General features: G+C 37.6%; 1 protein-coding gene across 2 annotated transcripts; it reads right to left on the reverse strand.

Moving 5' to 3' along the window:
- Positions 1 to 1,061: 1,061 nt before the first annotated feature.
- LOC308681824 (uncharacterized protein) lies at positions 1,062 to 10,876 on the reverse strand. Of its 2 annotated transcripts, none has more exons than XM_081350979.1 (18): positions 9,452 to 10,876; positions 8,975 to 9,092; positions 8,611 to 8,703; positions 8,269 to 8,479; positions 7,765 to 7,934; positions 7,571 to 7,669; positions 6,967 to 7,199; positions 6,701 to 6,879; positions 6,520 to 6,613; positions 6,030 to 6,374; positions 5,699 to 5,816; positions 5,532 to 5,623; positions 5,312 to 5,429; positions 4,918 to 5,034; positions 4,114 to 4,305; positions 3,736 to 3,888; positions 2,859 to 3,055; positions 1,062 to 2,710 (listed from the first exon to the last, which is right to left on the reverse strand). In XM_081350979.1, the coding sequence occupies exons 1-17, from the start codon at positions 9,551 to 9,553 to the stop codon at positions 2,859 to 2,861; spliced, it is 2,631 nt and encodes an 876-aa protein (XP_081207105.1). In that variant the 5' UTR covers positions 9,554 to 10,876; the 3' UTR covers positions 1,062 to 2,710. The 2 variants fall into 2 exon arrangements, with proteins under 2 accessions (XP_081207105.1, XP_081207104.1); XM_081350978.1 differs by having other exon boundaries at positions 2,859 to 3,061; positions 9,452 to 10,717.
- Between the last annotated feature and the right edge of the window lie 3,886 nt (positions 10,877 to 14,762).

Here is a 14,762-nt window from a genome sequence, read left to right on the forward strand (position 1 = left end):
CTGATTGTTAATTGTAAAACTGTGTGACGGGTGTTTGCCCATATGAAGAGTCAGTGTGCATATTTGAATGGCAGTGTGTTCCTTGTGAAAACAAGAGATTTTCTGCATGAAAATTGTGCCATAAGCAGAGAATTGTGTGTAGTGTTTTGAAAATGGTTTTAGAACTGCAATTTGAGTGTAAAGCAGGAATTGTCCTTGTAGTTTCGCAGAATTGGTTCAGGGGGTTCGTGAATGCGTTACATGTTGTGCTCATTGTGTCTCAAGTACCAGTATTTGTGTGTAAACAATTGAGAAAAACTGTAATGGAAGCGACGGTGAAGTGACTCTCAAGTTTGGCTGTACTCGTCGCCCAGCCTCCTTAGTCATAGCCTACCATGGACAAGAACATGGTCAACTAAAAAGGCACAAATCTCATCTGAGACTGCTTGTCTTTTTGCCCTCCCCCTTCTCCTCCCCCTCTCATCTTATCCCTTTCATCGATATATTGAAGGTTCTCGATTGCTGTGTGACCAGTTTTGACTCTTTGTGTTTCCTCCTGGGTGATTGTGTGCTAATTGAGCTGAAGCTGTGCTGAATGCTAGTGCTTTCTAAATTACAACATTGTGTACGGCAATGATAAATGAAGGGATATGTGTGTAAAGTTTTGCAGTGAAAGTTCAAGAAATCTTACTCATGTGTCAAAACTGGGGAATAGTGTTTATAGTTTGGGGAAAAGGGTGTGCTTTTTGATGAATGGTGTTATGGTTTTGAAATTTTAGGGTTAGGGTTAGTGTTTCAGCAATCGAGTAAAACTGTAACATGCCTTAACACACCTTAGATACACATTACTTATTATACTAGATCGATCTTGTTTAATTACAAGCCAGGTTGGTTTGAAAATAAGTAAAAAGACATGCATTAAAGTAATGAATTAATAATGCAGTGTGATGTTAAATTAAAAAAAATTCCACATATAAATACGTGATGTTTTTTTTCTCCAGCTATTGACTTTTATCAACCATAAAAATATAAAATCTTATTTTTCAATAATAATGGATGAAAAAGAAAAAAACATAAAATGCTCATCTTTGGAAATACTTTATTTCTTGTCTTTTACAACAATACTACTGAAAATACACCAAATGCATATTTGTCAAACAAGCCATAAGGCTGTATTTAAAAAACACTGGACTGTGAGGTTAAGTTCACTTGAAAAGCTCCAGCAGAAAAGAGAATCAAGTCATCTGTAATAATATACAATAAAGAATAATCATAACAAAAAAACAGTGTATTTTTCTGTTACATACTATAATGCATCTGTGCAGTAATATAAAATTACACAACAGTTATATCCTACAGTATAATACACTCAATCAAATAGCGATCCATAGGCAGCCTCTGAAAAAAAAAATGACATAGACAGACACAGACACTGCTGCTGCACCGCAGAATAAGTAAATGTGGAGAAATGCAAGTAATCAAGAATGAGTTTTTACATCATGGCCTAAATGTGATGATAAAGGAATGGTCATGAGGTCACCAAAGTCATCATGTGCTTACAAGATTTCATGGCAATCTGCACAATTAGACAATATCAAATACAATGTCAAATTTTACATTCTGGTCTAATGGTTGTGCTACAGGGAATGTCATGAGGTCAACAAAAATGACATGATTCATTGCTCAGCAAAATACAAAAATTGGTTCATAACATTTGTTGTATGCAAGTCAAAAGTTTGGCCTGATGTTGGTGCAAAAGGAAAGGTCACAGGGTCACCACAATCAAGGGGAGTCTCTCTTAAAAGAGTATGAATACACTACCCAAATATCATGTGAGCCCAGTAATTACATCTGGTAATATCATACATGCTAAGTTGACATTTTTGGCTAAGATTGGTGCACCTATACTGGTAGGTTTGTGCATCTTCATTGAACTGTGCAATGTGCTTACTAAATTTAGGACATACTAGCTTTGGGACATACTACTTTGTCATCTTAATGGACAGATCTGTCGCGTGCATCATGTCACCGTTAACTGCCCTGTCAATCATCTTGTTAAAATTCTCCATTCAATCTAATTTTATTTTCTACCGTTTCGGAGAGAAATGTAGTTGCACGTTGATCTGCCAGTCGTGGGTCTTTCATGCGGAGACTCTCCTCATGTGTTTGCAATTTGAATATAATGATGTAAAAGTTAATGGCTAAAACGTATCTTTACAAAAGTCCACAATGCATCTGCAGATGCAATATAATGTAGACAACACTGAATAAATACATTTTCGTCAGGTTAGATACTGATAATTAATCACTCTAACCCCTTTATCTAAACCTCTCTACATAACCGCTGGATTCACGCGTCCTCCATGTCTGTAGTTTTTTAACACTTTTCACTCGTGTTTGTAGTTCTAACCGAATCCTCGTCCAACGCGCGATGGGTTGTGGGCAATATTAGCCGTTATAGTGTGCATCGATCTGCACTTCGGATTCTGACCGGAAATAGTAGACCATCCGGGTATATTTGGAACACTCATTTCAACGATTTGGGACGTACTAATTCTATTTTCGAATGCTATTTAGGATGGATAGTATGCGAATTGGGACGCACCTACAGTTTGAATTTTCAACAAGATATAATGCACACAGATTTTGATGAGGTAAATCAGCATACTAATAATACACAGATATAGGGCAAGTCCATTTCCTTCAACACAGTCCTTCGTTCAGCTTCCATCTGGGGAAATACAGAAAACAATAATAAGAGGCTGAATTTCAGCTGTTTTAGCATAAATAAAATACACAAATAAATTACTAAGAATAACAGTATTAGGGGGTTATTCCAAAAACTAACAAACATACATATTAATAAATAAATAAATGACCTAAATTGTGTTTTCCTCTTCATCCTCACTGGTGTCTGGACTACTGAGGCCACTTTGATCTTCCTCTTCAACATGTAGAAGGACAGAGGCCTCAGGACCTAAGGCAGTCTTATACTGTTGGAGGACCACTTGGAACCTTTCTGACACCTCTGACAGTCTTCTTCTTAAGAGACAGCAAAGTCCCTCATTTCCCTTGTCTACGTCTCAAAATACAAAAGAGATTACATTAAAGACAAACTATGTTAAGATTATTCAATAAGGCCAAAGAACTAACCTATTAAAATCTACATAGCAGGATGGTTGCCATTTTTATGTGTATCGCTGACATGGGACCAGGCTAGCTTCTGTATAAAACGACTTGAGGCAACATGACGGCTCACTGAGATGACTTTATGGAGGGAGGCCCAAAGCAGCATATAAGCGTTTTGTGCCCATGTCTGATAGCTGTTTTAAGTTAACAGTTTTCTTCTTCACTACAGTTATGCTGAAGTAACACATTGTGTTAGTTCCTGACCATCAAGGTTTTCTATGTTGACTGGAGGAAATAATAATAAGATTAATCTTGATGTTATGCTAACCCCATGTAACATATCAGGACACAAATTACAATGGTCAAAATTCTTTTGTTCATTTACGCTTTCAAGTAACAGCCATAATACAACATATCTGCACATCTTTCAAGCATCAATCTTTACAACCTTACTGACTTGTTACCATAGCTACAGTAACAATTGTAATCCCCATTTTATGTATATCCCAAAGGACCACGGCAAAGAGAGCCATAACCGTTCTACTCCATCCAAGTTCTGTGACTGATGTGTTTTTTTGTATGTTTTTTTTAAACACATTAGATGGACAGGGTTTTAATTAAACTTACCCTCCTCAGCCAACTTGTTCTTGAGAACCATTGCCAGGCTCTGCAACCACGTGCAGTGTTGTGCCATCTCCAACACCAAAACGCTTGTTTCCTCATGCAGTCGCCTTGTTAACATCACTTGGTCGTGCACTCGTTTCTTGATCGAAATATTTGCTAAGAATCAATAACAGTTACATGTATCCATGAGACAATCTTGCATAATCACTGCAAACATTGACTTTTTTTTAATCAAATCGATACATAAGAAAACTGAAAATACACCATTAAACTAAATTAATATTACAACACTCAATATGTAACATGCATGCCTTAGTTCAGTATACTCTATAAAGCAGAACTGTAAATAAATTCCTGTGAAGCATCTACAAACAGACATACCACTGCCATGAACCTCCCACGGCCATATTTGAGACACAGTACTCTCTCCAGTTAGGGAATGCTCCACCACAGCTACGTCAATGTTTGTTGCCGATTCTAGTACAAGATCATTGTATTTCTGTATCTCCTGAAGAAGGAGTTTTTTGTCTTCTGCCAGCTTCCTTCGAAGGCGATGGCGAAACTTGCTGCTGTCTAGAAAGACATGAAGTACAGAGGCAGAGGTTTTTGACAGAACTCTTCAACAATAAAAAAATTATAGCACCAAAAAATTGAAAAGCAAAGCTGCAGTTATTGAAAACATAATGAAATACAGTATGTGAAAATTATAATGTAGACTGACATGGGAAACAAATTGTCCAAGGTGTAACATTTAGGGGGGAATCTATTTGCATGATTTTCATGATTGCCTGAAAATAATAATTGTGCATTAATTAATTTAGAATTGGCAGTTTTTTATCTAAATACGTTCCCCTTCCACGGAGGCCTCTATGTTGCACCTCCATGTTCCTACAGTAGCCCACAACGGACAAACAAACACTAGATAGTACCTCTCACATTTTCTCGTCGGCTACCGTAGCTTGGAAAGATAGAGGTGAGGGAAGCTGGTTGCAATCGTCAAACCTCACTGATAGATGCCACTAATTCCTACCACTAAATCCTACAGACTGGTCATTTAAAGAACAGAATTCAACGATTGAGCTGAACTGTGCTACTACACTTATTTGCTAATTCCATGTTGGTGGAGTAGGATGCATACAGTAGCCTGAACTTATCAACCTATTATATTATATTATATAGTTATACCATTCTGACGGTAGAGGGTTCGCTTCCGGTGCCTCACACTAAGGTAGAGCCCCTCAATTGACTGCTGAAGTCCTCTGTGTGTGGTGCCTTGACTGGCACGAGATGTATCAGGTGTCTCTGTAGAAGATATAACGAAAGCAAATTCACTGTTAAAACAACACAGAACCGTTTCTCTGCTTGAATTTCATGTAAAACCTTTTAATCAAACTTATTTAAACTTTGTATGTGCACTTCCTGCAGGAAACTGGAATATACTAATAAACCTGACATCATAAATGTGGCATCACATTAGATGATGATCAACCTACTATTTTTTGCTGCTCTTTAATATCAAACATAAAATTTAGATTGTAGAAAGGGATGTTTGTTGTTTCTTTTATCTGGTCATGCTTACCACCAGCTGCCCATTCCTTTACATCAGATAGCCACTGTGACACCACTTCATCTGTGCAATCTAGCTCTGTTTTTAGGTCAGCTAGCCTTGCAGTCTCATCATGGAGTCTCTGACAAGTCTGATGAACAGTGTTATACAATAATAAGGATTAAAACTTGATTAACAACAGGCCAAGTAAACACAACAAAAGGACACACAAAACAATTAATATGAGACTTACCTTCACATATCTTGTGGAAAGTGCCTGATGTAAAGAGATATTTTTTTTCTCGTTCCACCCCATTGCATGCAACGTAAGCATGTCCACCCGTGCTGTTGAAAGCAAATAATGAGGTTATGATGATCAATCTAAAAATTTTTTACAAGAATATTGCAAACTCCGGTCACCTGCTTTGGACATATATTTGGTCGTCAGGGCACAACGTGAGAGGTAGCTGTTCACTTGCTCCACCTCCTCACCAGCGGTAGTCCCTGCTCCTTCCTGGTTCCTGCCACTCCAATTAATCTGTTAGTAAAGGGTGGAAGAAATTCAATTTAATTTTATTTATATAGCCCAATATCACAAACCACAATTTGCATCAAAGGGCATTACATTCCATGCAAGAAATGGTTATGCAAAAACACAAGATAACATAGTGTAGCTTAACTTATATTTAATATTATTAATGTGCTTGTAAATATTACAAATGTACATAAGATGCCAAAATATTATACACACCTCACACTTAGTAGCATGGGCTCGAGCATGCATTACACTGAGAAAGGGTTTCATAGTGGTCAGTTCCTGAAGAGCAGGAAGGACACTAGCAACTTTCTCCAGGTATGGCCAGTATTTGCATGCCACGTCCATTGCGAAGAATTGTGCCTTGGCTGGCATGAGCTCCTTCTGAAGGTACAGAGGGTAGGCAAATATCTCCCCCCTGTACATATTAAGGGCTTTCAAAAGGAACCCATGGCGACACACAGCAACCTCCATCCCCTCTTCATCCAATTTTGAAGCCCTCCTTGAAGTTTCCCTCGCTGCTGTCCACTGGGAGTCCCCACATGTGCCTCTTCCCTGTGTCTATGAAACACAAAACAAACACGACAAATCAAATAAAAGCAATGGTGTCATTCAATATATGGCATTTTGATTTTGTAATTGATATGCAGGAGTAATTGAAGTGGGGGTTACGTTTATTATTGTAACAACTATTTTGTCAACTTGCATTTTTCACTGCTTTCTGTATGGTGTCGACAAATCTAGACACCGCGCTGTCTTCAGCCACAAAGAGCCCCTCAAAAAAGCCAGGATCATCAGAGCTGAGGAAGAAAGAAAAATAGAAAATCCATTCATGAAATATATGAAGTAAGAAAATAAATCAATAAAAAGACTGGAAGAAAGATCACCTTCCGTTTCGGCGAAAGCGATATAGCTTTCTGTTTCCATCTGCTGAAACAGCCAACATTTCTGGTGTGCAGGCTGGGCAGGTGAAAGGAGCACTACAGCAGAGCTGGTCTTCCTCAAATGATGCATACGAAAGCTCTAAGAAGCTACGCTGCAGTGCATCGCCGTTGATAGATCCAGACTGGAAAATATATAGAATGAAATAGTATTTTGATATTGTCTGCTTATGGAATTTTTTTTATAAAATGGTAATAACATTTACACTTACTCTTCCTCCACACTTAGTGCGATGTTCCAGCAGCTTTGCGAAGGCTTGTCTGGAGAATCCCGGAGAGATGATCTTGAGTTCCTGAAAGGAGCTCAAGAGGTCCAGTGTATAAAGTGTGGAATTGGTGACGGAGGCTGGCCAATATCCACTTCTTAGGAGGTCTTTAAAGTCAGGGGTCCACTGCTGCTGGCATGTTTGACATTCATACAATGGCTGATGCAAGTCAAAACGCCCTTGGAACAAAAAAAAATAATTAAAAATATAATACACATTTACCACATACTTAATTTTACAACACTTAGTTCATTATGCACATTGTGAATGGTTAAGAGACATTGCGCAAGTTCCTATAATCCCACATTTATATTTTCAAATTCACTAAATTCCACACTGCTGTGTTGATTGGACATCATGCTGGAAAGATGCTAGGACAAAAAAAAAAAAAAAAACATCTGTCTTTGTTTCAGTTAATAACATTACCATGTGCTATTCCATATTTCTGTCACTTCTGCAATTGTAAGCACAATGCCACAGCACAATAGTGTGAAAAACATCACATCTACAATATATATATATATATATATTTTTATTTTATTTTTTTTACCATTGATGGTAATTAAAATCACTGGTTTGCCTGGTAACACAGTGAAGTTTGTGCCTCCACAGGAGCAGTCTGGCACCTTCACAGTTGGCAAAATGCAAGCTGGCAAAAAGAAGGAAAACCAATCATTTAGATTATCTGTAACTGTCTGCAGACACACATTGAACAGCAAAATTAAAGCTTTCGTGAGAACGTACCTTGCTCATGGGTGCAATATCCATCCTCCCCTTTAATGATGCATGTGGTCGGAGGAATGGCTTCAAAAAAACCACGAATCATGCATTCCCTGTTGTGGAGTGGATGTTTTTTGTGATGCAATACATCACAGTCCCCACAGAACCACTCCTCAGGAAGACACTCCCTGCACCTAAGGAGAAAATTATATATATAAAATTAATATTATAATATAATACATTATTATATGTTATATGAATAACTCATATAAAGTACTGTACACTCTATTTAAGCTATTTACCTTTTACTAGGTTTGATTTTATTGTATAGGATTGCATAGTGCCTCAGTGTTTAGCACTGTCACCTCACAGCAAGAAGGTCCTAGATGTACTTTTCTCATTAATGTGTTTTTCATCTGGGTATCTAAGTCTTCTCCCATCCCAAAAGACATGCATCTTAGCCTATAAAGCAGGGCACTCTGCAAACCTACCCTGGGTAATTGAAGTTTGATATTAATGAAAACCAACCTAATAACAGCAGGCTCGTTGCAAAGGCAACACAGGGGATGACCAACAGCCTCTATTGAAATAAGGCATTTTAGGTGGTATGGTCTTGCTTCTTTCCAGCGCTCAGAGGCTTTCTGCTGCCGAAAAGACCATGATGATGCAGAGCTACTTTGAGGCTGAGCAGCAGAAGGACATGACGCCAAAATATCAGAGAGCCTCTCCATATTTTTTTCTGTAAAGAAAATCCAAAAATAAAGCGGTAAGGGATAATTTAGATAAGGAACAATTAAAAGTCAACTGATCAGTATTAGAATGAACACTTTTTTTATACTGTGCAAGCTTAAATTAATCACTGTGAATTACCAAATTCCCCTTGAGGATTTAGTTTTGTTGAGATTGCAGTAAGTGGAACCTCCACACTGGATGACAGGGAGCCCTCAACCGTGGGGTATGTGGCTGTAAAACAGCACATAGAAGAATAAGAACAAGTTAGGCTATCACACTCTATTCTTGTTCTTCTTTTCAAACTATATACTAAACAATTTATGAAATCAGACATATTTTTGTTAAGTACTTGGTAGTGTCTTCTACAATAGTGTCACTAATGTTTTTTTAGTTATTTGAATATCTTAAACTCTCAATAAACAATTACAGTGTTCTAATTTGAGTTGGTCCAACATTATCATTGTAAATTCCTCCTACAAATGTCAAATAATTCAGATATAACCTGTAGCGGAGGCATGGCGTCGCCCTCCTCGCCTCCCCCTCGGCTTACCACGTCCTACAGAGTCCCTTTTAGAGGTGTGTGGAGGGTCTCGTACACGTTTCCTCTCATCAGCTGCTCTCTGTGTATTGGAGTGAATATTTCTTGTAAGACTGATGTTGATAAAAGTACGGTAACCAAAAGGCAGGTAACTTGTGAAAGGAAAACACAACATAGTGTGTTAGTAAGGTGTTGAACAGCTTAAATGAGCCTTGGAATAGATTCTCCAAGTCTCTGTAACTCAGAGGGATGGAACTGCATATACTACTATTATTATTATTATATTCCCTTATTAACACGTCACAGAACATGGCAGGATGCATCATGCAATATACCTGTATAAAATCTTCTGCACTCATCATTCTTACATATTCCTCATCACGTTTTACTTTAATTTATGTTTGTTTTTATAAAATGATTGAGGTGTACAAAAACTCTAACCTTGGCTTCAGCTAGAATGTGTTCATGTTTCAGCTCCAGAGCCATGCGTCTCCCCTCTTGGTAGTGGGGATCCTTTGAATCAAGTTTATGCTTGGTGGCCATTGCAATGCAGTCAGATACAGACAGACAGTCAGATACAGACAGACAGTCAGATACAGACAGACAGACAGACAGTCAGATACAAACAGACAGACTGACAAAGATGGGTAAGACAGACAAGTAGTGCTAGACAAAGACAGACAGGGAGGAAAGAAAGAGCAATAGATAAAGACTGTGAGATAGATAAAGATTGAGGATGAAAGAGAGGATGTAAGATATAGAAAATAATGAAGAGATAGAGGTTGGCTCTTAAAAGTGCCTTTGGGTTTTGAAAATCAGGTTCGGATAGGTTCGACAGGTGATATGTTTGACAGGATCTGCATGGAGAACAACAGAAAATGTTAATTATGTAGTGTTGTTGATATAAGATTTAAAAAGTGTACCCTAATAGTGAGTGATTCCCATTTTCTTGTAAATGCTTAGGATAAATAAATACAGATTCACGTTGTTTCTATTTCCTGTGCTACTGTTAAAAGTCGCGTAAGTTAACATTTTTTTTTAAAGGCGCGTAACATGTGCCTGGGGTTCGCCATAAAGGCAGCGTTATGTGCAGTATAACGTTAGACCAAGTGATAATATTGTTATTACTAACACATTACAGTGACGTTGAGTGTGAACCACGATGATCGAGAGAAAATCACATCATCTAAATGTCCCCAATTACTATTCCCCCAATAAATTCTCAATAAGCAGTTACACGTCCAAAATATATGTGGACTACATCATGTGGACATGATATATATATCACAACATGTTTTTTTTATGTGGAAATAGGCTAACGTTACTCATAATTTTATTTTGTATATATACATCTACAGCTATATATCTAGGCTTAGAACATGTTTTTTTTTTTTTTAACTCGTAATTTTCTTCATTTTGGACGTGTAAATAATGCTTATGAATTCATCTTGCTTATTAGACTGTTGTAAGCGACTTACCGTGGTGGAATCGCGCTGGGCAATGGTTTCTGCGATGGTCGCACACAGTGACGTGTTGCACAAAATTGCGCCAAAATATCAATCATAATTAAAAGTACAGTCTTAATATTTTATATCCGTGCTCAATTTTAAAGGGGTCAGCATAAATGTCCAAGTGAAGGAAAAACGAGTATGTAGCCATTACATTTAAACACATATCACTTCCCAGAATACATCCATCTCTTTGCGAAAGGATATGTCCATATAAAGTAATATAAACATTTCTGCAGTAGGCTATATAATTAATTTATTACAACTGCATAAACAGTATTGAGATGAAAGTTCTATAAAAGTAGGCTATTCTTTTTTTCTTTTTTCTTTTTTGGGGCGCAGAAAAAAAAGAAAAGTAGGCTCACTATAAGCCATTGCAATTTGAAATAACATCGACAATTATAAAATATCCCACAATAAATTAAGGCATGTTTTAAGCCTACAGCAAATATGCAGTCCTGCAATTATGTCGTTTTAATGTAGTCCACAATAATATAAAAAAGAGGAAAAATCGTGATATTACCGATTTAGAAAAGGGTTTCAGCTAGCTACCCTCAACGTCGGCTTATGGACGTGAGGGGGAAATTACCACAATATGTGATCGAAAATGATAAAATATCCCACCTAAATGAAGGAATGTTTTAAGCAAATAGAAAATATACCGTCTTGTAATTATGTAATTTTAATGTAGCCCAAAATTATATAAAAAGAGAGGAAAAAGAGTTAGGTTTAGGAAAATAATAAAAGTTCAAAATTCAAAGATGAGTGATTTGCACTCAAATCTATCGGACGACCCTCTCCGTTGTCAAGTGACGAATAGGGGGTACCCTCAACGTCGGCTTTGGACGTGAGGGGGAAATGACCAAACGGCATAGCCTATGCTGAGCCTATGTGACGAATAGGGGTGAGACCATGTTGCAAAGAAAGACGTGGTGCAGGCACGAAAAATACGTCCCTTTGAAATACATTAGATTGAAAGTCGTGCTGAGTGACACGAAAAAAAGAAGGAAATTCGTGCCTAGGGACACGAATCAATAGATTCATGTTGAGTAGCCTATACCGAATATAAAGTAATAAAAACGAGAATTAAAATCACCTGATTAAATGTTGTGTAATGTAGCCCTTAAAGTCTGCAAAATTAATAACAATTGAGAAAAAACTATAGCCTACTGTGCTCTCGAAAGAAAAACGTGGTGCAAGCACGAAAAATATGTCCCATTGAAATACATTAGATTGAAAGTCGTGCTGAGTGACACGAAAAAAGGAAGGAAATTCGTGCCTATGGACACGAATCAATTTGTGCTGAGTAGCGTACCGAATACAATACAACGAGGATTAAAATCTCCTGATTAAATGTTGAGTAATGTAGCCCTTAAAGTTTGCAAAAGGAATAGCCAAACATTTGAGAAAAAAACAATAGTGTGCTCTCGAAAGAAAGACGTGGTGCATACGCCCCATTGAAATACATTAGATTGAAAGTCGTGCTGAGTGACACGAAAAAAAGAAGGAAATTCGTGCCCATAGACACGAATCAATTTGTTTTTGAGTAACCTACCGAATACAATACAGAGATGATTAAAACCACCTGATTAAATGTTGTGTAATGTAGCCCTTAAAGTCTGCAAAATAATAACAATTGAGAAAAAACAATACTGTGCTCTCGAAAGAAAAACGTGGTGCAAGCACGAAAAATACGTCCAATTGAAATACATTAGATTGAAAGTCGTGCTGAGTGACACGAAAAAAGGAAGGAAATTCGTGCCTATGGACACGAATAAATTCGTGTTGAGTAGCCTACCGAATACAATACAACGAGGATTAAAATCTCCTGATTAAATGTTGAGTAATGTAGCCCTTTAAGTTTGCAAAAGGAATAGCCCAACATTTGAGAAAAAACAATTGTGTGTTCCCGAAAGAAAGACGTGCAAGCACGAAAAATACGTCCCATTGAAATACATTGAATGTCGTGCTGGGTGACACGAAAAAAAGAAGGATATTTGTGCCCTTGGACACGAATAAATAGATTAATGTTGAGTAGCCAACCGAATATAAAGCAATAAAAACGACGATTAAAATCTCTTGATTAAATATTGAGTAATGTAGCTCTTAGCAAAATGAATTACAATTGAGAAAAAACAATACTGTGCTCTCGAAAGAAAAACGTGGTGCAGGCACGAAAAATACGTCCCATTGAAATACATTAGATTGAAAGTCGTGCTGAGTGACACGAAAAAATAGGGAAAATCGTGTCCACGAACACGAATCAATAGATTAAATTTCGTGACTATGTCACGAACTGCCGTGAGACTGGGTTGGAGTGTCACGACGAGTCACCACAGCAATCAACTAACCGCTTACGTTTCTGTGGTAACCTACAGCTCCTGCACTGGGATTCAAGCTGGCGAAAACCATTCTAGAACAGCAGCAAAAATGTAAAAGTAGACTTTATAAACTTTAATATAACATTTTATTGAAACGGGTGCTTTGCTGCGCATAGAGACATTTCACCCGCTGGTAACTTAGGCTACTTTGACTTTTGCCGCAGAGACCCTTTATGTCCTATAAATGTGTCGTATTTTTGATAATCCGCGCAGATTTCAGTTGACGATTCTGTTTAAAGTTATTAAAAACAAAACATGAATGAATGAGAAAGAAAAGAACAGGATGTGCTTTATATTGAAAAGAAATATTAAAAGCGCGATAAGTCGCGAAAGAGAACTGACAGGATACTGTGCGCGCGCTCCGAGCGCAACACGGACAAGCAGCCTTTGTCTTCGGTTGCGCGCCTAAACGGCCAAATAAACACAGAAATATATCAAAATGCTAAGTCGAGTATTCACGTAAACACAGCAGATAGTACTGTGTGCATTCATTCTCTCTCACACGCACACAAAAGGGTATATGCTCATCACTTGGTACTCAACCTCACAGTGAAAGCCCTGCAGAATTAATTCCATATTCCAACTTATTTATTGTTTGCTGAATATTTGTTAATAATATTAATAATTAAATAATATTAATAATAATTACTACGGTTTAATTTTTTATTGAAAAAAGCACGTCTTTAATATTAACTTTAATAATATATATATATATATATATAGGCAATTTTTTTTCCTACTGTGGCTCTTTTGGAAAAAGGCATTATCCAAAAATGAAAAAATGGCTCTTTGGTCAAAAAAGGTTCCCGACCCCTGCCTTATATGTTTGCACTCTGGACCCTTTTCCTCGTCAGAGCCACCGGGCTAGGCTCATATTAGCTCTGTAATTCTCTGTAGTTTCTTATATAAATGTGTATGTCGGGAAAATATAAAGCAGATTTTTCCCAATGATGCATTTGTGGCCACTGCCTGCTGGGATCTGAATAAATGTCAGGTATAACTGGGATCTCTGTCCTGGTGCATTAGCTGAGGCTGGTCGCATGGCTAATTTTCCTGGTGTGAAGGTCATGCGCACGAGTGGGCAGCGCTGCTGGAGTCCCTCAGGAAACACTGATGTTTGACACTGAAACACTGAAACTCATGTGAATCAGCTGAAAACACAATGACATTTACAAGCATGCAGATGTCACATTTCTGAACAGAATAGAACATTCTTATTTGCAGTTTTTCACAATACATATTATTCCATTGCTTTACAAAGATTTGTACTGTGATGAAACAAAACAAAAAAGCGTACAAGGAAATACAAGTTAATAATAAATAAAGTTAGAAACAGCTTCATTCAAATAAATCAATATGACTGTGTTTCTCTGTTATTTCACCATGCATTCTTGCTCATTAACATCATGTCTATTTCGGTCCACACATGCGCTAGTGCAGAGTGACACACGTCACCGTTAGACCTGCTCACACACTCGCGTCACTGACGCGTCTGTGTGTCTCCATTGACCGGCAATGGCACTAGAAATTTGAGTCTGGCATTCACAGAAACAAAATGACAACGCCACTGTTATTTTTGCTGGTGTACAATTGTCAACAATAGAGAAGATCACTCGCTGTTTTACACACCTGTCATCAACATCGCCATGCGTTGGGTGAATCACGTGATTTCCACACCAGTTTCCAAGTAGGAGGTCTGACTTTAAATGTCTTTCTTTTGCACTTTTCCAAGTAGGACGCTGAGATCATTTAAATTTCAGCTCTTTTGATTGTTACTATAACGTTTTCCACGTAATGCAGATATTATTTGTTTCCATTCTAAACTCCAGAAGATGACCCAGATTCAGTTTCCTTTGAGGGTTT

Source organism: Scardinius erythrophthalmus (assembly GCF_964197995.2).
Source record: "Scardinius erythrophthalmus genome assembly, chromosome: 21".
NCBI lineage: Eukaryota > Metazoa > Chordata > Actinopteri > Cypriniformes > Leuciscidae > Scardinius > Scardinius erythrophthalmus.